The sequence below is a fragment of the Ambystoma mexicanum genome, chromosome 3q (genome assembly GCF_040938575.1).
Source record: "Ambystoma mexicanum isolate Mex_15411 chromosome 3q, UKY_AmexF1_1, whole genome shotgun sequence".
Taxonomy (NCBI): domain Eukaryota; kingdom Metazoa; phylum Chordata; class Amphibia; order Caudata; family Ambystomatidae; genus Ambystoma; species Ambystoma mexicanum.
In genome coordinates this window covers 677891946-677916063 of record NC_090926.1, presented here as the reverse complement: position 1 = coordinate 677916063, position 24118 = coordinate 677891946, and the positions used below count along the sequence as shown (strand labels likewise).

The 24118-nt window shown below is 46.5% G+C and overlaps 1 protein-coding gene across 1 annotated transcript in view; it reads left to right on the top strand.

The window, feature by feature from the left end:
- The window catches only part of LOC138582876 (TBC1 domain family member 24-like), a 122745-nt gene that overhangs the window by 87720 nt on the left and 10907 nt on the right, over positions 1–24118 (top strand). The window contains exons 3-5 of the mRNA XM_069654575.1: positions 1885–2043; positions 7650–7713; positions 11091–11189. Of these exons, the coding sequence (XP_069510676.1) occupies positions 1885–2043; positions 7650–7713; positions 11091–11189 (322 nt within the window). The remainder of the gene's footprint in view (positions 1–1884; positions 2044–7649; positions 7714–11090; positions 11190–24118) is intronic.

The window sequence follows — 24118 nt, the reverse complement described above, 5'->3', positions numbered from 1 at the left end:
CAAAAGCCTGTGAGAACGTTGTGATGAAATTTGTCTGATTATAAGACCATTACAACATCAAGTGAAACCTTCCAGAAGTAGAAGACTTTGGGCCTCATTACACGGATGGCGGTAAGGATTTACCGGTACCGGTAAAATACCGTTACCGGTAAATCCTTACCGCCTTACTACGAGGTCCCTTTGCAGGTTGGGGGATTTAACGCCTGCTTTTTGCAGGCGTTAAAAACCAACCCGCAAAGGAACCCAGGGAGCTAATTACGGTACCGCAATTTGCGGTACCGTAATTAGCGCCTTCCCCATTCCCATTAAGCCCTATGGGGCAAAAATGGGAATGGGGAAGGGCAATGGGGGAAGGGGGAATTACCGCCCCGCCAACCTTGGAATGGGGCGGTAATTCCCCTTTCCGCCAAGGCGGTGCCGGTATTTTACCGGCATGAACCATGGCGCTAATAGCGCCATGGTTCACCGCCATCCGTGTAATGAGGCCCTTTGTGTTGGAAACAGAACTTGACTATTGGGAGAAACCTTTGTGTGTTATCTTTTTGAAGTAGAATCTGATTATTTCAGTGAACTTTAGCCATTTGAACTTTTATTTGGAAATTCTACTTTGATCGTGGGGAGGGGGATCCCACCCTGGTTACAAGAATATTTGGTTGCAATTATTATTTTGTTGAATCTGAACAGCCATCTAAATACCTGAAATGTTTTTGTTGTATGTATAAGTATCAGGGACAGATACCTTTTGTATATTAGAGTGTTTTCCTTTAGTTTTAGTTTCATAAGCAGGGATACCCATGTTAGGTTAGGGACAGCAAGTTGTTTATCACACCCTTCTAAGTTAACAAAATGGCTTCTTGTGAAAAACCTTTAGTTGTCCGCCTCGCATTTCTGACCCCTCACAGGAGGCATTAATATATTCGATCAATGGATTCCACTTTTGATTATATTTATGAACATCCATTATGGCACAACCTTTTTCAAATTTATGGATGTAGCATATACAATTCCACCAAGTAGTATAGGATAAGCGATCAAAACATTTCCAATTAGAATATATCCAATGGAAACCGAAGTAGACCAGTAAGTGGAATAACCTGGGAAAGGGAATATTTGTTAAATCACAGTAACAATGTGATCCAACAATTAGATTGTCAAGATTGAGTTGAGCGGTAAAATGAAATATATTTTGCAGTGTTGTCCAAATCCTCTCGCAGAATCAGAATACAAATGTACAGTTAAAAATACAGTGTTTGACATCAGCAGTACATTCTTTGCAAGACCAGCACAGGTTTGTCACGTTGGGAGCAAATCTAAAAACACGTTTATTCTTCTTTGTATTCCTGTAGTCCTTTTAAGATTATCTCGTTTATTGCTTCAATTACTTCTGATGGCACAGCTTTGCAAATTAATTTTGTCATGACTTCATCCATTAGATGTTTTCTTTCTTGCACTTATTGTAACCTTAATACACTGCTTTGTTGCCTTCTACTTGTTCACTCAATTTACTTATTTATTTTGGATTATTTGACTGGCAATTCTTTTCATTTCTGAATACTATATTCTGTATTTGTTCATTATAAACACTTAATAAAAAGTACTTAGAACATCACCTAGGACCTCTTCAAGGTCTTACGGGTAAGTACCAGCCATAGATAAACTGTATATGTGTATTTGAAGATATAAGAGTGCATTCTAGCACAGATGCAATATGTCATGGCTTTTACAAAGTTCCAAAAACATTTGTCCAGCATTGTAAATAAATGTTAGAATAGCTACAGAAAGTTGGTCTTGCACATAGTAGCCTACATTTCAGATGCACTACAGTCAGAGTCTGTAACCTTTGGCTCTCTTGCAAGCGATATCACCCCTCCTTCTTTCGTGCAGGCAACCTGCTTACATGTCACTGGACATACTGAGTTGCAGTTCTACAATCATCACTGCTCAGGAGATGCGCATTGTCTGGTCCTGGATACCTGAACGCTTTGCCCTCTTACCACCAGTACTGCTGTACTCGACTGCTGATCATGGCTACAGCCTGCAGAGGTAAAGTTGCAGAGAGGTATTGGTAAAATGACAATAAACTGCAGGGGGGACAACTGCCATAATTACAGAGCCACTGGATTAAAATAATTCCAGTATTGTAATTTACGTATATGTAGCACACAGTACGAAAACATTTTAAGTGGTTCATAATTGACAACACCACCAATGGTTCATATAAAATTGCTTAGTTATGATGTGGCATTTATAACGCGCCTGTACACAAGTGTTTCTAGGGGCAACAAGACAAGGAGGGGGAAACAAAGGGAGAACAAAATAACGATCTTACTAGGCCTTGTGTCATTCAGACCACACAAGTGCAGCAAAGAGGGAAGGGGAGAAGTGCCAGGGGGAGTGGAAGGGGTAAGTGAAGCTAACTCGCAAGTGCAGCCAGCGGATGGCTCATAAGTGCAGAGAGAGAGAAGGGACTGTACTGTTGCAGATACAGACCCTTAAGTGCTGGGGAGCACGGAGGCAGTGCAAGGGCAACTCGACATGTAGGAGGAGCATGGGCCCGAGATCAGAGGATGACCAGGTACCACTTGAGTGTTTAAGCCCTCCTTTTGGCATTGGATGGTATTGTGAAATGATTATTAATGAGTAACACATAGAAATGTACACAGGTAGGCATAAACAATACAGGAAATATTTCAACCTGGTATTAAGGAGTCTAAGGGAAACACTGAAGTTGCAAATTGATGCCACTTAGAACCCCGAAAATAACCTCCCTATGTGTCTGAGCAAGTCGTGCATCTTTGGTGCAGGATGGTATTTTAGTCTAGACCTGCCGGTTGCTGGTCACTCTGCCCAAAGAATAATTGCATTTGGTTATGGACCAAGATGCGTAGACCCATCCAGAATCCCCTCTCCATGGGTAGCTATTGAATGTTCCCTTTACCCCACCTGAAAGTGCTCTTTCCATTTGCCAGCATGCACACACCTATTTAATGCCACTTATTTCATAGATCAGCGCATTTGAATTAGCAGTCCACTCTAGTCTCAATGATGTCACTCAGGCAAGTTCTGCTGATCAACTCGCACACTGCCTTTGCCAGCTCCCTTTCACAATTGGATCATGAAAAGAAGAATGTTGTTACTAAGTGACACAGTTATTGCTAAGTCTTTGAGTTCTCGATATACACGACTACATTCATCGTTATTTGTTTATAGACCTTCTGCGCCTGAAGAAAATCGGAGTGATTTGACACCTTGCGCCATTTAACCATATTTTCATGGAGAATTTGTCATGGCAACTCAGTAAAAACAAAAATGGCACTTCGAGTAATGAAAGCAAATGAATGGTGGAATCATTGGAATCTAGTATGTTTTTTGCAGACACATGTGAGTGCATGGGAAGGACCCTCTGGATTCTCCCGACCGCAGCCATCTTGGACCACTACTTTTTCTCGATTGTCCGGGGTCACTCATTTGCTCTAGCACTGATTTTGTATTTCCAGAAAATGTACACCTGCGTTCAGCTATTCGTGGGTATACCATAAACAACTTATCGATGTAATTCTCATTCTCTCATTAAAATAAAGCATAGCACCAATAATAATGATATGGTACATTGTTCTGATTAATTACCAGCAATCTTAATTATTCTTAGTGCTAGTCTTCCTCGTCACAGTACTTGCGTATGAAGGGGATCTGGCTTCTGAAAGAACCCGTTCCAACTTAAATTTTTTTTATAGCCCTCTCTGAGTTCCAGCCCGAGGTATAAAGCACCTGACATGTACCATACTTTTCCTGTGTATGCAAACAGAACTAGGGTGACATTGCTGCTAGGAAGGGAGAGAAACGTGCCACTACTGTGATGAGGAAGAGTATGACTGGAGTAAGGGAGATCATCTGTAAGTAATCCAAGCATTACCTCTGTCCCCATAGCTTGTCACAGTATTTTCTTATGAATCCGAACAAAGATTGGACCGGTACAAACTTGGACCGAAAAGGAATGACCTCCCTACCACACAGCGTAAGCAGTGGCACCTCAAGGGTATCAGGTAATATTATCCCCATATATATGGTCGCCGTAAATAATATCGCCGGGAAAAGGTCGCAGCGATATTATATGGGTGACCATATATATGGGGACAGGGGCAAGAAAAAAAACAATTTAAAAAAAAAAAGAAAATAAAAGTTTGGGGGTTGCGGGGGTGTTCCCCGCATGTTCCATGCAATAATGTCGCCACAAAAAACGGCCATTTTTCAGCGATATTTTTGCATGGCGAGATTTTTGTGGCGACATTATTACATGGAACCACCTCAAGAGTGACACCATGAACCCTTTCCTTAGCTGCGGAGAGAACAGGCTGTGTGGAGAACACCCCTCACAGAGACTAACTTGAAAGCGGTACAAATCCTGGTGCTATGTATAGACATGTTATCCTTGCCACTTAACGGGACTACTGCAGGTAAACCAGGGGTCCTAGCCATGGACAGTCCAAACCCAGAGACCACCCAAACCCAGGGACCACCAGAAAACGCAGCAGGAAAAGACCATTGAAGAACGCAACCCCTGATCGATTTCTAACTCGAGACCCGCAAGTAAGCAACCGAGGAAAACGGGTCCAGCGCTGCCTTATTTACCAAAAGACAACAAATGCAACTCTATTCCCAGAGCCTGAAGTTAGGGGAGAGCTCTCCTGAAAGACCTATCAAGATTACACTATCCACCATTGGCCTACAGTAGTTCATTCACGGTCCTATCCAACTATTGAAAAAGAGGAACCAAAGGGCTGCTATTGTCTTGCGGTGTCAACTGGGGCAAGTAAGACCCTGCTTTAAAGGGGCTGAACCGTGGAACTTGTACCCAGAGGTTAGTGCCAACATAAAATCACTAGGAGCAATATTGGCCTGCAGCCCCAGCCCTTAGAGCTGCATCACAGTATGGCTGAAGAAGCAGATGCCTAAAGCCGGAAGAAACAGGCGCCACAGTGTCCAGATTCACAACCACATCTGCAACTTCTACTAAAATGCCCCACAAGCAGATCTTACTTGCTGCCACAGAACCCAAAGGATCTGTGATATGGAGGGAATGGAGGACAATGCAGGACCACACTACTAAGAAAGGCAGGACACAATCATCTAGCAACACACACCTCAAGGACTGCAGGGGCGCCAGGTAGGCAGGTGCTCTTTGGCCCGTGCACCCCTTGGGAAAGCAAATCTCTAACATTTTGAATACCCTTTCAATGCCAAAGCCCTAAAATCTGAGCCATGGTACCCTCCAGGGGTACATATAATATAAACTTCCACACCAAGGAAAAGCGTATCGGCAGATTCTGAATGCAATGATGAACACCACAACAGACAAGACGAGGCAATCGCCACACACCTGGTGTGGGTTCGGCCTTACTACCACCACCACTACTAGCAGAGCAGTGATGGGGAGTTCCTCACAGCCATGTTCCCGAACAGGATACACTACAACAATGCAAAGCAGGCTACACATTACCCAGGGCAAAAACTGCTGCCTGCATCACGCTCCCCTTTTCCCAGCCGGCAACGCTAGTGGGACGACAATGAACAGCTGACATGTACCGGCTTAAACCGCCATCCGCGGCAAAGCCAGGGCCTGGCTGAGCCATCTAGGCAACTTCTACATACGTCCCAGTCTTAGAAATGTTTGGGGCAACTATACACAAAGCACCCCTAGAAAAGGCTATATCTCATTGAGCAGATCCAGACGTGACCCACAGAGGTCAGATACTGCCATGCACATGCAGAAGGCCTACTACGCAGAATTCCCCCACTCTCAGGTGATCCCAGAATTCAGCCGTACAAACGTAAAAAGACCAGGGTCAGGGACCTGCTCTGAGAACAGTGACCTGCTCAGTGGGAGGATTCACGGACCAACATGTCAGTCCACCCTTGCGTCCTGGTCCGTGTTCAAGCTACCAATGCTGCAGCAAGGGGCAGCACGCAGCCCTGTACTCCACCAAGAGACTGGGAAACAGCTGAACCTGCAGGAGACTTGGTTGGTTGCAAATTTCAGTGGGGAGCTGTCAGACATAGCCCCATGCATACAATAGTTGCAACATACATGAAACATGGAAGAGAATAACAGTGACCATTCCTATTCTGCACACTCACTAAGACCACCAGACTCTGTGTCTGTGTTACACACATCCCGTGCAGTGCTCCTTCCTTAAGTCCTAGCGAAAGCATCGGCCCCATTGATTCCTATCTGCCCTCACATTCTCCCCGAAGCTGTTGACTTCTTTTTCTCAATCCCAGTGCCTCGCCCTTTGCAGGCTAAGAGTCATCCGCAGTCACCAACAAGCCTGGGCACCCCTGCCCTCAGCCCAGCCATGCCTCATACCCACCAGACCTGGGGCAATGCTCCATTCCCGAAGTCCAAACGCATCGGGGGCTGATGAAGGGGGGATATTTAATGGCATACTTGGACCCACTAAGGACGGCAGCAGGATCAAAACTTGGGGAAAATAAAAGCCCATCCCATCCGGCCTCGCCAGGATACACTGCCCAGAAGAACAGAAAGCAAACCGTACATCCTCAGCCACCCGCAAGCCTGGGCACCCCAGGCGATCTATCATCCGAGCAGAAACTCCCAGGGTGCCACCATACACTCGAAAGCCAAACAGCATTCCGAGGCCCCTCACAGTGGGGCCAAAACTTCAGGAAAACAAGAGGCGAGCCCAGGTGGACTCTTCAGGGTTCAGTGTCCAGAAGGAGAAATGGGACACAAGAGGATTATGGGACATATCAGGTGCTTTAGACCCCAGGTGGCTGGGTGGGGCTATTTCAAAAATGTGTGAAAGGGCTCTGGCGGGAGGTGGATCACCTTCAGAGGTAAGTGCTGTGATGGAGAGGGACGTGGAGGGAATGGCTAAGATACCCATCTCGAAGTGACAGTAAAGTGGTCTTGTTGGGGGCCATCCAAAAACATGCCCTGAAACTATTAATGGTTAGTCTAGCTCTTTCTGGGCCATCATGTTCGTTTTCACATTTTATCTTAAGCAAAAAGCTTCTTCACCTCCAAATACGGCACTCACTTTTGGAAGCACCAGTGAGTGAGTGAGTAAGTGAGTGGATGGGAGTTTCTTCCTTTCTGGTGTAGCTAGAAATTATTCCTTGCATAGACCTGGCCTGCTGCTTCACTGATAGCCACGCGCACTACCATAAACTTAATAGCCTTGCGCACTACCACAAACGCACTACCACAAACTCAATAGCCGTGCACACTACCACAAGCTCAATACCCATGCGCACCACCACAAACTCAATAGCCATGCAAACCACCGCAAATTCAATAGCCATGCGCACTACCGTAAACTCAAAAGCCATGCGCACTACCACAAACTCAATGGCCATGTACACTACCACAAACTCCATTTTAAAGCGCAAGAAGCCAATGATGATTTTGGGCCCTAGTTACGAGAAGCTTGAGTTGATGTTTAACTGACTTTTCCGGTCAGATCCCTGGATTTCCAGTGGAATGCATTTGTTGGAGAATATCATGATTTTGCATGCAGACAGTCCACTTTTGATTTTGAGAAGCGTACATGAAACCAACTCCAATTTCACACGAACAAACTTGTTTTAATATTTGATTTCTCGTATTTGCCTCCCTTCTGATCTTGCAGGTTTTACGCTCATTGCGAAGGTCACGCGCCTACCGTCCTGTTGATCAAAACAACAGCTGGGGAGGTGAGTATTGCCAAAATATGAAGCTGTGTTGTGCATGCAGCAAGAAAGTGTGGAAGCGGTGCGCTGTTAATGTGTTGTCTGCATTCTGCGGAAAGCTGCTGCGCTTGGCCAGGCGCTTACAAAACAACTGCAAAACAGACGAGTGAAAGCTGGATTCTTTTGTACGAATCGCACCATTAACTGTGGTATTGCTCTGGGACACTCTACAGGCGATCGTTTTTCAGCTTGTCATGCCATTACAGACGTGGAAAGGGCATATGCAAATCAGACTTTAGCCATCCAAAACGGGGGCCATTCTGAGCAATACCAGTGGTTATGATTTATTAAAAACCAACGCACATCTTGATCATCTTTCGTTCTGTTCACATGCGTTACACTTCCGTGCCTATATTCCTTTGGTGTTTAAAATAAATAAATAATGTATTTAGCATTTCATACATCACAAAATGAGTTAACTTTCCAGAGTTCATGCATCCAATGCCACTTGCCATACACTGAGCCTTGTACCGAAGGATGTTGCCATTGCGTCGGTGGTCACAAAGGAAGCCTATGCTTGCCCTGTACAGTCTACCATTTTTATATCCTTCCTTCACTATACGCACCCTTGACACCTCCATGTCGCCCATTGCTGCCTCCATTTGGCCAGCCTGGTCATCAGCCAGCTTCCGCACTCTCCCCGGTTCCAAACAAGAAGCTGCGTGGGTGAACTACAGCCGACCATGAAGTACAATGCTTCTCCAGGGGCAGACCTGTCTTGTGCAATACTTGTTTGCGCATCCACTCAGCGAGTGTAGCAGCCCTGGATGACTTCTTCATTCTCTTTGATGTCTTGGCACGTGCTCATCAGGTGCCTGGGGAACGTGGTCTGAATCTAGACTCTGCAGTCGGGACTGACTGGTGTGCTGACATGTAGTGAGAGGGATCTTACGTACATAACAAAGCCTTAAATATGAGATGCACTTCCTCAGCCAATTTGAAGAATAGGAGACATTTCCTGCCATCAACATTAGTTTTAGATGACTTTGAAGTACACCCAACCCATTTCCCCACCACACCTTCGCAACTTACTCTCTCACTCCACACACACTGCACTCACATATAACACAAACACTATTGCACAACACCTCTGCCATAAGAAGTAAGCTACTTTTAAAGACTAAAATTAAAATTCGAACTGTAGCTTCCCACATAACTCTTTATCTCCTTAAACACAATCTCCCCCTTTAGTCCACAGCATACCTCCACTGTACCCATGCACCTTCCAATTAGACATGGGTGACTGCCAGGGTCTTGCATTACTTTAATGGCTGAAATGCACACACGCATAATAGTGCGTGGATTCCTGCCCATCAGAGGGTGTTCAACCAAACATTCGTTGGGACTATAATTATGGTGAAAGGTGCTATAGCAAATGACAAAATTAATGAATATCAAAGTGATGTGTCAAAGACGTTTTAGGCCTAGGGCTGGAAAGGGTCCCATGTTTATCTAACTCCTAAAAGGGGCCAGCCTAATAGGACTGCAGCAGCATGGATGGGGCAAAATCCTGAAGTGGCCTGTCTGCCGGGACTCTCTCTTCCTGATAAATCCTCGTCGCCAGTTCTCATGGTGAATCACACTAGCGTGCTGCGAGGCTGCTAATCCATGATGTGCTGTGACGGTGATGGGGTCGGAGCACAGGCACAAGTGCGGGCGCTGGAACTCTGCAGGAACACACTGATGCTACTGCCTATGTATCAAAGGAGGAAAGTCGCCAACTAGAATTGGTCCAGATGATGAGTCGTCCGCTGATCATTGCTTTGCGAGATAGTTGCTATTAGAAATCCTGCTCTTATCATATATTGACCAGTATGCACCACTACTGTGAGCCCGCTTCCATCGATTGTTCATTTCGTGAGTTGTGTCATCCGTTTGGACAGTCGCATTGTCAGTGATAGTGGACTGATAGTCTGGCCTTTATAAGCTTTCCTGTCTTGCAGTACAACCTCTGCTATTCGTTTCTCTCTTACCAGTCTAGTTCCTGAGCATGTAGTACCTATAGAGCACAGCGTTGCGTGTTCCCTTCAGATCACGCGCAGAGATGGATGTATCCTAAGGAAATGAGCACTTTTGAGCCGCCATTGTCTCTGACATTCTGAACAGGTTGAGCCAGAGTCCACTAAAATCAGATGTGGGTCGCTAGTCTAATTTTCCACCTGGTGCACATCGAGAGCTCACTTGGAGCCAAATTTACATTTTTTGCTAATTCACAAATTGTTTTCTTGCCATCCTGCGCAATAAGCATAATGCAAGATGTGCATGAAATTTGATTGCTCATTTTTAGCACAAATGTGTCAGACTTCGTACATGGCAATATGGCTCAGGCGATAATGACCCACCCGTTACTTATAATCCATACGAGAATGGTTAGATCCTGCCACACTTACTCCCTAAAAATTGACGAATGCTCCCAAAAAGAAAATTAGGGAGTAAAAATACACCTAACGAAAAATAGAAAACTAGCACATAGGAGCCTGACCCTCCCCCCTGCTTTCACCCCACAGCACCATGGATATACAAATGTTGATTCATTGTATTTGATTTTGAAGCCGCACTAGACATTGCCCACACCTTAAATGTTTTAGCACCATGGATATGTTTGGACCAGTATTACACATGGCACACATAGCGCCACATGCAGAAAGTACTATTACTCTCTGAACCAAAAGGGTACATATTTGTCTTTCAATGTGCATGAATACCTAGATACAAAGAAATATTTATTTCAAAACCATTTTTTAATAGTTAAAATATATTTGTATTTGCTTATAAAATCCTCCTAGTGGGAACGGGACTTGCCTATTTACTTCCTAAAAAATCATTTTACTTCAAACAAATAGTGAATAAAATAGTACTGGCTAGATCAGTTCATGTTATTGTTCATTTCCGGCCCCTTTTCTCCCTTGACATGCATCTCCTTTGCTGTACGCTATACTTGGAACACGATTTGTGGGTGTCAGCGTGACTTCCGGGTATGAACATCCACACTATAGGCTCGTTTGAACCTGGTAGATTATAACCCGGAAGGAGAAGGTCAGTTTCTGTGTTATGGACTACTCCCGAGCAATTATAGTCGGGCCTCAGATCATATGGTGCGAAGGTTGGGAAACTGGGGAGGCTCCCACCCAGGCTGTTTTAGAACCACACTAAGTATGCCGATTGGTCTCTTCTTGGAGTGGAAGTTTCTGGCGTGTGGATGCATGGCAACTTCAGAGGTGGAAAAGGAATGGGAAATGGGAGTAAGTGGGAGGCACCCAACGTTTGCAAGTCTGATTTAATTTTTTTAAGAGGTGGGGTTGTCCAATGTAGGCCTGTCTAACTGCTGTCATCTTTTGCAGATATGTGGTGCCTTCCTCTCCTCGGACTGGAACGAGCGCAAACAGCACTGCGGTCAGGTGTGCACCTTCTTTGGAACTGGGGAGTGCTTTGTCTTCAGTGTAAGTATTTGGCCTTCCCTGTGTTTCTAAGTTGTGCACTGTTGTTCTATGCTGGCTTGCATTGGGCCACCACATATTGATCCTCACACACATACAAGGCACAGTCCCTAATAGTATGACATCACAACCTAAGTGGAGGTGGGTGGGCACCAGTGTAAAAGGTAAAACAAAGTCCTGGGAACGATGCAAACAATGCTACAATATTGCAGGTGCAAGTCAACAGAATCCTCCACGCACTAGGGTGACCTAACACAACCAGTATCAAGAGACTTAGGGGGTCCATCCACAGTGATGGCTGCACACTTTGCATTAGTGACCAATGCTATGCTTCTTTAGACAAAACTTTTGCAATATCTACATAATATACTGATGACATCACAACCTGCCATTGAAGGCTCTATACTGACACTTGATCAGGGAACCATGGTGGCCCATGAAACAAACTACAACTCTGAGTTTGCACCCTTCGCTGGCAAGCCCTGTGTTTGCCATAGGCCTCAGACTCTATGTGCTGCCCTTAGACAGAAATACAGCTATTAAATACAGTTGGCCTGTTCAATGGCTCAAATTCACCATGGCTCACACTCCATTTAACCAGTGACTACACAAGAAGAAACCTTTGATGAAGACACAGTCTCAGCATGACCCCCACAACTTTACCAGCCTGCCGCACCTGCCTTCTGTTGACATACAGGGTGGTGGGTTTATCAGTAGGGCTGCACTGGGTGATGCCACCCAGCAGTGAAATGTTACGTGCTTCCACATCTGGGTGTCAACGATGTGTATGAGCTGCTCCTGTCAATGTTGAATGAAAGGAAGTAAGGCTGAATATGCTGTGGCCAAATGCAGCTCACTGCACACTTCTGCCCGCAATGGAATTCTGACATTTCAATCTCCAACAGACGGGTCACCATCATTGGGAATCATTTGACTGTTATGCTGCAAACCAACTGATGCAGAATATGCAATTTGCACACCACTGATACAAAGGCGTGCCTGAACTCAGAAAACCGTCATCTGTCTCTCTACTGAAGATTCTTTAAGTGGCATGCATTTGTGATCTGGACACTAGAGAAACTGCAATGGAAAGGGTGTGGGGTCCTACTAGGAAGGAAGGCACCCATTCCATATTGAACTGTGGGGTGAAGGTCATGAATGAATGTAGTACAGAGGGTGTAGTACATAGTGAGAAGCCACTTCCAGGTATCCTGCAGCCCTGCTGAGGTGTGCCACACAAGACATGCAAGTGCCCTAGTTGAGGCCATACCTGGAGGTCTTGCCTGATGCCAGCGTGGCCACCTCAACCACTATCCCAGTGCGCAGGGCATCAGACAAACCGAGGAGTGTTACTACAGGCACTGTTCTGCCCACATGGCGCAAGCGAAACTGTGGACCGCGCGGAAGCCCGATATCCAGCAACAAAGTATTCTACATCTACACAGTTGACCACAACCACCAGTACCCACATGTGCCACTCAAATGCAGCCAATTCTTTTACACTTTCGATCCCACCACTGGATACCAGTCCCCTCTCCCCCCACCCCCTTAACCTGCTAAGAAAGGCAAATGGCAGAGAAAACGAAGGCATGGACAGCTGTCATTCCCTAAAGCAATACAAGTAGATGCAATATGGACGTAGATGTAAAACAAGGGCTTCAAGGCCACCCCAGAGTCTAATGTGAAGAAGTCCCAGGTCCCAGCCCCTAAGATCTCCCCAGTAGTGCTTCCTCGCTTGAGGACTACTTGCTTTCTGAAGTAAGCCTGTGAGGAGGTAAACGCAGGACCCCTCCCCCCCCCCCCCAGGCTCTCTTGCCAGTCCCATCCTTTGATGCTTCAGTGTCCTTACGGTTCAGGGACCCCTTTGCCTGTCCTCGGAAAAACAGTACCTGCTCGATATATTGAAGGGAAATCACCTCATAGCAAAGAAGCATACTCCACTACTATGCCAAGAATGTTATTTGCACACAGCAGCAAAGGTGGACTGTCTGTAGCAAGGGGAAATATGTCAGAAGGACATAATTGTCTTAAAGAGTCTGTCTTAATCTTTCAGAGGGTCACCTTGTTTGAGCAGGAACAGTGATTGATTGTGAACTGCCATCTTAGGGGCAGCTGACTGCAAGTCTATATTTTAGGAGCTTTTGGATCCCAACCCAGAATACAGAAGCAAACGCCCACTTCATGAATGCAGGAGCACAAGCCTCTACATTACCGACAGACTGCTGATGAGCGCAAGATGAAGCTAAAATGGCGACTGGCCAAATGAAAGCCCCTGGCCACAGGCCCATGCACCACAAGCTACAGGTCAGCTGGGTGTTTGGTAGTTCTGTGGATAGCTGCCAACGACTAAGAGCACTGGCAATGGACCCTCCCGCTGGAGCTAAACATTTAATTACAAGATCAGTGGGTCGGCCGACTTGAATACATAAAAGTGCACACAGGAAAGGTGTGGGAGTTGGAGGTGAGCATGTGTGTCGGAGCAGATGAGGAGGGGAGAGGACTTGAGAGGAGACAAGGACAATGTTGTGAAGTGCTTTGCCGGATGGATGGATGTTAGCTAGTCTGGAATGCATGAGGTCAGAGAGGATGTTGGAAGGTGAGAATGTTGATATGTGAGTGAGGGAATACTTTTGTGCTGGCGTTCCAACCCAGGCAATTGGAGACATGTAGCCTGGGTGGTGGGAGCCAGTGGGCTCCTCTCCTGTAACTTAAGAGTAACTGGAATAAAGGAACTGTTAAGCAACCTACCGAAACGTCCAGAGTATTCTTAAAACATTGGCGATGAGCTGGTATTTCAAGAGGACCTGGAAAAGGACTTGCGTGTGTGGAAGTTGTAACTGGAAAGAAAAGACGCCAAGTAATCGGCTGTGGTTGGTGCAGGAAGTTAGGACCCACTGCCCCAAAATGTAAGGCCCCATCACCCACAGCAGAAAGTAAAACGGTGCTAAATATTGTCTGGATTGTAAAGGATGCACACAGGGAGTATGATGATGGTCCTGAGGGCAGCCGGCGGGAGTAGGCTACAAGGGCAAGGAGAGTCCTCGAGAGTAAACTGATGTCTGGACAGGCCTGACTGCAGGAGTATGGTGGGAAAGGATGTCCAGGCAAGTCTGCATAGTGCAAAGCAGGCTATAAGAGAAAGGAAAGCATGGAAGGCAGGGGCAGTGGGGATGGATGTGCCCGGGGGACCTGTGTGTAGCGCAGGTTGGCGAAATGCGCGACACCCTGGAAGGACGGAGGAGTGACCAGTGGTCTAGAGACCAGTAATAGCTGGACTGAGCAAAGATTTTATTTTAAAAGCTCCTTGCAGTATATGTGGGATTTGTAGGTATGGCGCACGTCTGCTGTCCATCAAAGTAAGGTAGAAGTCACTGTGAGTGAATGGACCAGCCAGGTGAGTGTATTGGCGTGTGTTAGCTTGAGGGTCATGTTGGAGTGTGGAGGGCTAACAGTGATCTGAAGAGGTCCGTAGCCGAAGGGAGCTGCAGGAAAATTACATTGCCGAGTGGGGCAGCCTTGTGCAGTAGCAGTTTGGCAATCCTGATGCGGAGAGGAGGAGACTGCTGTGCAAAGGAAAGGACCCAAAGGTGTCTCCACATTCCTGAGATGTGCCTGGATGATGATGTTATAGAGGCACTGCTGGTGGCCGGAGGACCAGAAAGTGGTGAAGCGGAGTAAGGAATAATATTGTAGTGTCGCCCGTGATCCCCTGAAAAGGGGACACAGTGGTGCGTGATATATGGTCAGCATGGCAACATCTATGTAGGCGTGTGTAGCGTGTGAATAAAGCAGTTTGACCCAACCCACACCTTGAGTGGCTGTGCCTCTGTGCAGCAGGCGCTGCTAGGCCCGCGCACGCAGTCCACCTAAAGTGGAGACCTCAGACTGGTGACGAGGTGAGCCCACGGCCGCCACTTAAGCTCCGTGGTGGTGCACCGCTGCCCATGAAGGAGGCTTCCTTCCCCGCTGGCCCAGAAGCACACTGGCGCACCGGGAGGGGTGGAACCTCTGGCGGCTCGGCGATCTCCTGCAGCTCAGAGAGCAGGGTCACAACGGAGAGAGAGGCCGGACCAAGATTCAAGGGACCTGCTTGCTGACAACCTCACACAGTGAGTGTGTACCACTTCAGATTGGAGGGACACAATTAGCAGCACTACCAAACAATCCTTGCTATGTGCCAGAAGCAAATGTAGCATGCCCAGCCATCAAGGCTGCCCAGGTATCCAGGGAAAGGTTGGGAGTCCCCAGGGCACTGTGTCGGCCGCCCCAGCCTACCAAGACCATGGAATTATACCCCAAAAATGGCCAGCAAGTGCCCACACCTGAATAAAAAAGCAAGGGTAGACCACCCCAACACACACCCAGCAACATGCCTGACCCAGCACAAGGCCAGGACCAGGCTGTACCTGCTCCAAAAGGGAGAGATGCATGCCCATAACTGTCTGTGATGCCATTTGACACTACAGACACCACCAGTCTAAGTCCGAGGTGGACAAAAGAATTCGATGCCTACCTAGACACAGTCGGCCCGCAGGAAGATAAGCGTATTATAGGGCTACTCACTGTCACTGCTGGCCCAGAGGCACAAGATATCATCTTTGAATTGCCAGAAGATGTGGAATACAAGTACCAAGACCTTAAGAAAATATTGAATGAACATTTTGTGATTTACAGAAACATTGATTATGAGACACGTATTCCATACCACAACACAACTCCGTGACGAAAGCATGGACAAATTCATGACATGCCTTAAATCCAGAGTAAAACACTGTACTTTCCACCTGAACAACAATGAGGAAGCCATCAAATCCCAAGTCATTGCGGGGTGTGAGTCCATAATCCTAAAAAAGAAACTACTACAAGTGCCACGCACGCTAGCAGAAATCCTCTTCCTAGCGAGAACAACCTCGGCACTGGATCTTCAAATGTCCACATTGAGCAAAACCCACATCTCCGCAGCACCGACCATCAAAGAAGAGGCCATAAACAAACTCATGGCACAACAACACTCTGCACAAGATGCCCGACAGGAGAAACAGTGCTTTCGATGCGGCCATGACCTCCCACGCCATGGATCCTGCCCAGCCATTGGTCATACATGCTCTGACTGTGGGGGTGAAGACAATTGTCACACCATGTGTCGGAACCCTAAAGCTGCCAGAACACACAAATAAGCCATCCACAAGCGAGTCTGACTCACAGTCCAGCACTGAACGGAAAAGAAGAGGATGCCTATATGCTCTGGGCAATCCCACGCACTCAGAACACAGTCCCACACTGCCGCTATCAATCCATGGAAAAGCCTCACCGAGGCAGAACAGCAATACTGACAAGCTGAAAAGGAGGCCAGAGCAGTTGTCTGGGCATGCAAACATTTCCAGTTGTTCCTTTACGGAAAACCCTTCACGATCGTTACAGACCACCAGGCCCTGGTCACCATGTACGGGAAACCAACCGCTCAGATGGCACCCAGGATAGCATAGCAAGATGGGGACTGCGCCTGCAGAAATACAAATGCCATCATCCACAAGCCCGGAAAACATGAAAATCCTGCGTATTTCCTCTCTCGCCACCCGCTCGCTAGTCCCCAGACATCGAGACAACCATGCAGTAAAGCCAGCTATCTCGATGGCAGAAGTCACAAAGTGCACGGCGGAAGATGCAACGCTGTCCCTCGTAACCTCATGCATCCGAAACGGATGGTGGAACTCAGCTGAATCTTCTATACGGAACAACCAGGCTTTTGATTGACCCCTGCTCAAGACACTCGCTGGGTCCAAAGACGAGCTGTCCATGTCCCCTTCATCCCTGATAGTCAAGGGAGATTGAATCGTGCAGCCAGCATCCCTCCACCAATGTGCGGTTGGCATCACACATGAAAGCCATTGTGGTATTGTGTCAACAAAGCGCATGCCCCGGAGGAAAGTGTGGTTCCCCGCATGGACAAGATGATCGAGACAACACTGAAATCATGCCACATATGCCACATATGCCTCAGCCTACAACCCCCAGCATTCCTGGAGCCACTGCACATGACACCACTCGCGCAAGGGGTATGTGAAGAGGTTGCGATTGACTTCTATGGCCCACTGAGATCGGGGGAAAATGTACTGGTGGTACTAGACAAAACTCAAAATATTCCGAAACTAAAATGGTGACGTCCACAGCAGCCACGTCCATAATTCCCTTGTTAGACGAATATTCCCAGCGTTCGGAGTCCCCAAAGTGGTCAAGTCAGACAACGGTCCCCCGTTCCCCAGTAAAGACTTCCACCACTTTTGAAAAAAAAAATATTGTTTATTTTTTTACATTTTTAAAGTGCTAACGCAGCCCGGGGGCATCGAGGCACTGTTACAGGAATAGGTCTTAGTTGCGTATTCATAACGCGCTTAATACCCAGAGGTTTCTAAGCGCGGACCTGGGGATTGAAGCGGTGTTACTTCGTGTCATCTTGTTTCCAAGGCGAGCATGTTGCCGCTGAGCTATCCTCCCTTTGCTACCTACATGGGCTTCCACCACAGGAAAGGTACGCCACTGTGGCTCCAGGCGAACGGGCAGTGGAGCAATTCATGGCAAACGTCAAAAGGGCCATCTGCATAGCCAACGTCACCCACATGCCCATTGAAAAATCCCTGTACCAGCTACTACGAGATTATCGGAACATGCCCCACGACTCCACAGGAACGTGCCCGGCTGAACTGATGCTTGGTCGCCGTGTGCGTTCGAGGTTGCCCCAGGAAAACCAACCCTCTGAGGAGAACGCAGATGTATGTGAGGTGAAAAGAAGAGACGATCAAGCAAAGGACAAAATGAACGCATATGCAGACCACAAGAACCATTCTCCAGAAACGGACCTGAGGGTAGGAGACCACGTCCTGGTATTGCAGACCTAGCCCCACAAGGACGCCCCGCCATTCGACTCCTTGCCCCTGACCATCACTCACATGAAAGGATCCATGGTAACGGCCGAAAGAGCCGGATGGCTGGTGACAAGGAATAGCTCCCTCTTCAGAAAAGCACACAACAACAGACTACAGGTTGTTCAGACATGGAGCGAGGATGAGGTCTGCGCAAGGGAGACGTCCGATACTCCGGAGATGAAGACAAATCGGATGAAGGGGAGCATAGCCCCCATGAAGGAGCACAAGGTGAAGAAAGTGCATTGCACCAAGTCCAGAGCAGACCATGCCGCACTGTTCGGAAACCGAGACGATGGATCGAAGAAATGGGGTAGGACAATGTTATTTTGGGGGGAGATGTAGCATCGTCTGTGCTCCCCTGACAAAGGGACACAGCGGTGCGTGATACATGGTCAGCTGACCAACATTTATGGAGCCGCATGGAGCGCACGTATTAAGCAGTTTGACCCAACTCACTCCTTCAGTGGTTGTGCCTCTGTGTGGCTGGCACTGCTAGGCCCGCGTGCGCACTCCCCCTAAAGTTGGGACCTCGCAAATATGTGCCTTGGGTTCTGCTGTACAGTTGGAGAAGGGATAAGGCAAAGAGCCGCACAAGAGCACAAGAGCAGTGGCAGTAAGAAGTGTTGCCATTGTCCATGATGACTCTTCTTTTTTTATTTGAACATTTATAAAGCGCACGTAGCCCACAGGCATGTAGGCGCTGATTCTTAAAGATTGGTTACAGATTTGCATATAGGTGCACATAGGTACATTACTCTGTAGTTTCTTTTTGTTTTAATGGGTTTTGTGTTCTTATTATAGTGTGGTGTTTGCTGTGAGAGAGCATCTGCAATGTAGGATGCAAGGAGATGTTACGAAATATTATGTAATATCCTAGTAAGATAATGCTAATTTAGGAACTAATGTTTGGTTGAATTGTAGAATGGATTAAAGTTGCATCAGAGCAACGTGGACGTTGAGAAACATTGACAGTGTGTCAGTAATATTATACTGGAGCATCCAAAGAGTACATGTGAAATATTAGGAATTTACATTCTCAAGGATTTGCAGGATTAGAACTGCAGCATGGACTTTTTAGCATAACATAAAAAATATGGAGTGGATGGCTGTTAGCGGTAGAATTTATAAATAGACTATAGTTGGGGAAATGGGTGCAACATTTAGGAATGCCTTGATATGTTTTCGCATTTCTATGGCGTGCGTTATTGAATTGGGTGGAGTGGTGGGGAATGATGGGATATATTTCAGAGTGGCAAATGATTGGTGTGGTTGCAGGGATAGTGTGCCTAGGTTCAGGTTTTTGTGTAATGTGCCTATTTGTACTGGATTTGTATAGGAGTATGCAGAGTGTATATGTGCCTTATTGTTCTGGATTGGTTTGGGGTGTTAGAGTTATGTCCCGAGTGGTACTGGATATGTGGTGAGTTTGCCCATAGTTATATAGCAGAGTAAATGCTCTCAGAGAGTGAATGCCGACTACATGTGGGAGTGGGGGGGCTTTCAAATGAGATGAGACTACATGTGGAGTTGCGTCCAGAGGCATCTGTTTATGGCAAGTGTTCACAGAGCACAATTGCTCTTCAAAAATGTGTGTGTGTGTGGTGTATCTAGTTTTACTTGATGTGCACATGGGACAAGTGGTAAGTTGTTTGGGAAGTGCTTTCAGTTTGGTGTATGTGGTTTCGAACATATGGCCTTCACTTGTCATGGGTCACTGCAGTGGCCTTGGTTCTGCTTCCTCTCCATTTCACGGATTTCATGATTCTGTCATTGTGAGGCTTGGAGTTGTATGCATGCGTGTGAATTATATTGTATGTGTGTCTGGTAAATGGGGGTGTTGTGATGTGCTTTGCTGGATGGATGGATGCAAGCTAGTCTGAATTGCCGGAGGTCAGAGAGAATGTTGGAAGGTGAGAATGTTGATGTGTGAGGTGCTTGTGTGTGGCCTTCCAACCCACGCAGTTGGGAGACATGTAGCCTGGGTGGTGGAAGCCAGTGGGTTCCTCTTCTGTAGTTTAAGGGTGACTGGAGTAAAGGAACTGTTCAGCAACCTACCTGAAACGTCAAGAGTATCTTTACAACATACGAGGAGTAGGTGGAGGAGGAAATAGAGAAGCAAAAGAGTGGAGAGAAAATGGTGAGCACATCAGGAGGAGGAGCGAACAGGAGCAAAGACGTGGGAGTGAGGTGGTAACAGAAAGACCAGAGGGAGTGGACGTGTGGATAGAGGTGGTGCACAATAGAAAGGAGGATGTGAAGAGAATATTAGTGAAAGGAGTGGGGGAGTTGACAATCTGGGTGCAGGAGAATATTTAGGAGGTAGAAAGTAACTGAGAGGAGGAACAACAAACAAGAGGAGAGTGAAAAGTGGAAGACTAGAGTGTGGCAATCCATTGAGGAGGCAAGGAGGCAACCTCATCAGACAGAGGTGAAAAGTAAGGAGACCACCAGTACAAAGGCAGAAAGGAAAAGGTATAGAAGAGGAGTTGGCCTTGAGCTATTCAAGAAACTCCTGATTTGGTGGATGGATGAGCTTAGACTAGCTCGAGCAGCCCAAGAAGGGTACAACAACCTCTTGGCCAATCATGGTCCTGTTGAAGATCGACGACTGACCCTCATCCTGACAAGAGATCCATCTCGACCAAGAAAAAAAGTGTGGGGCCATTAAAACCCCAGAGACTGTGAGTGACTCTTTGTTCACTGCTGTGTGGGAGGGAGTAGAACCTAAGGCAGAAAGGGAGGTACTGAATATTACTGTAATAGAAGGTAGTTTAATGTGTTTGGCATCTGCTTAAATCCATCAAATGTAATCCTTCAGTTTTCTGTTCTAAAGATGCATGGTACTGAAAGAAGGACTCAGGCTACCCCTCCTTGCAAACACTGGCCTAGTAGGAACCAGCACTCTGTTAATAGATCACTGCAAGTAATCTGTATTTAGAGAACACCCCGGACAACATATAACACAAATACACATTTTATTCATAAAACACAGAAATTACTTGTGCTAGCATGACTTAGCTAGTTTGCTTGCCCTTTAGGACTTCCAAGTCAAATTCAAACATTCATTTGTACATTCAGTTATTTTTCAGTGTGGGTTGGTACACATTGGTGACTGAGAATGTGGTCAAAGTGACCTAACATCTATCTCGTCAACACTGATTGGTATTTCTGGCATAGAATAGGTTGGTTATGTTCTAATGCCGTTTTCAGGACAGTTCTAGTGGACTTGATGATGTCACCGATGTTCACTGATGGGATACATCTGAAAATAAGGGCGGATTAATTAAAAACAGGGTGTCTCTACAGGGACTGAAAGGTACCTGGTAGGGTGCTGGGTTGTTCCTACCTGGGCTAGTTGATTTCAGTGTCACAGGCATAGCGACAAAACAAATGTGCTTCTCGCTCCAGGCGCCTTCTGTGCGCTTGGTGTACTTCAATCTTACAATGGCTAGATCAGAATTCCAGTTCAGTAACTGTGAACAAGATAATAATTATCTCAGTAAGTGCGGGCGGATATGCACTAACTAACGTGTCACTATCTCCCTCTCTAGATGTGGTACTTTTTAGAAAAGCACCTAATCATGCTATAGGCGGTGGTGATAGTTTGTAAATCTAGTCTTCTTGGGGATGGTCGAGTGACCCACTACACTACTCACTCGGCAGAACTGCAATATAAAGGCAGTGCGTAAGCCCGTAGCTGTAGACACTGCCACTTTCACGGCGAACTGCAGCTACGCAGAGGTAAACTACGTACCGAAACCCCGGGGCACACCATAGACTGTACGCCTTTCCTCACCCCAGGAGAGAGCACGATAGCCACGCTATAAAACCTATCTTAGGCACCTCTCACAATAATGGGTGACATGGTAACAGTGTAGTGGGTCATTCGACCATCCCCAAGAAGACTAGATTTACAAACTATCACCACCGCCTATAGCATGATTAGGCGCTTTTCTAAAAAGTACCACATCTAGAGAGGGAGATAGTGACACGTTAGTTAGTGCATATCCGCCCGCACTTACTGAGATAATTATTATCTTGTTCACAGTTACTGAACTGGAATTCTGATCTAGCCATTGTAAGATTGAAGTACACCAAGCGCACAGAAGGCGCCTGGAGCGAGAAGCACATTTGTTTTGTCGCTATGCCTGTGACACTGAAATCAACTAGCCCAGGTAGGAACAACCCAGCACCCTACCAGGTACCTTTCAGTCCCTGTAGAGAGACCCTGTTTTTAATTACTCCACCCTTATTTTCAGATGTACCCCATCAGTGAACATCGGTGACATCATCAAGTCCACTAGAACTGTCCTGAAGACGGCATTAGAACATAAGCAACCTATTCTATGCCAGAAACACCAATCAGTGTTGACGAGATAGATGTTAGGTCACTTTGACCACATTCTCAGTCACCAATATGGACTAACCCACACTGAAAAATAACTGAATGTACAAATGAATGTTTCGGTTTGACTTGGAAGTCCTAAAGGGCAAGCAAACTAGCTAAGTCATGCTAGTACAAGTAATTTCTGTGTTTTATGAATAAAATGTGTATTTGTGTTATATGTTGTCCGGGGTGTTCTCTTAATACAGATTACTTGCAGCGATCTATTAACAGAGTGCTGGTTCCTACTAGGCCAGTGTTCGCAAGGAGGGGTAGCCTATTCCTTGTTTCAGTATTGTTATATCCCCTCATGACTTAGGCCCCCCAAAAACAAAAAAGAGGGCCCCTTACCCGATATAGCAAAACTAAAGATGCATGGTACTTAAAATCTCGCTATGATTTTTCCCCTCTTTCTTTGGCACTAGTCAGTAGAAGACCTTCTTCCACCAAAAGCAAAACGCACCACCATTTGAAGTAGCTGTCTCGGTTGGCAGAGTGGGTTGTGCTTCGAGGAACGTGAATAGTCATTCCAGCCTCCCTGGCCATGAGTCAACCCATTGATTTATGTGGGTCTCCAAGGCATTGTCTATTTAAAATTCTTCCTGAGGGAAAACATGTAAGTAACATTTAAGTAACAGCTGGTAAAGACCATCACAGGTCCATCCCATAACACCTAGCTCATCAGACTTTCTTCCCTCACAAACTGCATTCAGGAGAGGGGGTCCCAGCCATGAGCGAGCACAGGCTTTTGTTTCCTGTGAGGCCTCAGTTCCCATTCCCCCTGTGGTCCTTAATGAATACTCCATGCATGAGGAGGTATGAGCCTGGACATTGTGGCTCTCAGCAATTGTTGGAGCATAATCTTGAAGCTGGGGAAGAATTTAGTCACCCAAGGAATACCCAGATTGACCAAGACTGACCATGGACCACAATTCCAGGTGAAGCAATTTCAGTTACCTGGACCGGCTTGGCATCCAACCAGACCTGTATAATGTGGCCAGTACTCACCCCTCATCCATTTAAAAGTCACTTGCTTGAATGTAACTTGGGAGGGAGCTCAAAAGTGAATCCGACACTCCCACCTTCTGGATCACAAGACAAATTCACTAATAAGGGGCACCAGTGGCCACATCACAATATGACACTCATCTCCGCAACTCAGTGAATGGGCATAAAGGTAATGTAGATGTTGGTGTGCAAATGGGACACCAATCTGATGCTCACAGTGCTGGCAAAATCCAGATCGGAATGAGACGATGATGTGGAGGGGGTATTTAAACCATGACAGAGGTGGACAGGCTCATTGTGGAATTCGAGAAATGACTTGACAGGTCTGTGCCTCTTCACTTACTACGTCTTACCCGTACTACCCTTTCTGAGACGGCGCCTATCAAGTAATCTCCTGATTTTCCTCATGTTGCTTGTTTCATGTCTACATAGTGTACATCTCACTGCTTTTAGATGTTGTCTATATTGTTTGTTAAATGTATCTGATTTGTTAGTCAACAGTGCAGGGTAGATAATTTACAATTAAACAACCCCACAGAGCCACCATTCCTGTTGGGTAGCCCTTAAATCTGGCAGTCAAGACAGGTCCGCATCTGGCAGTTTCAAAGCCAGAACCA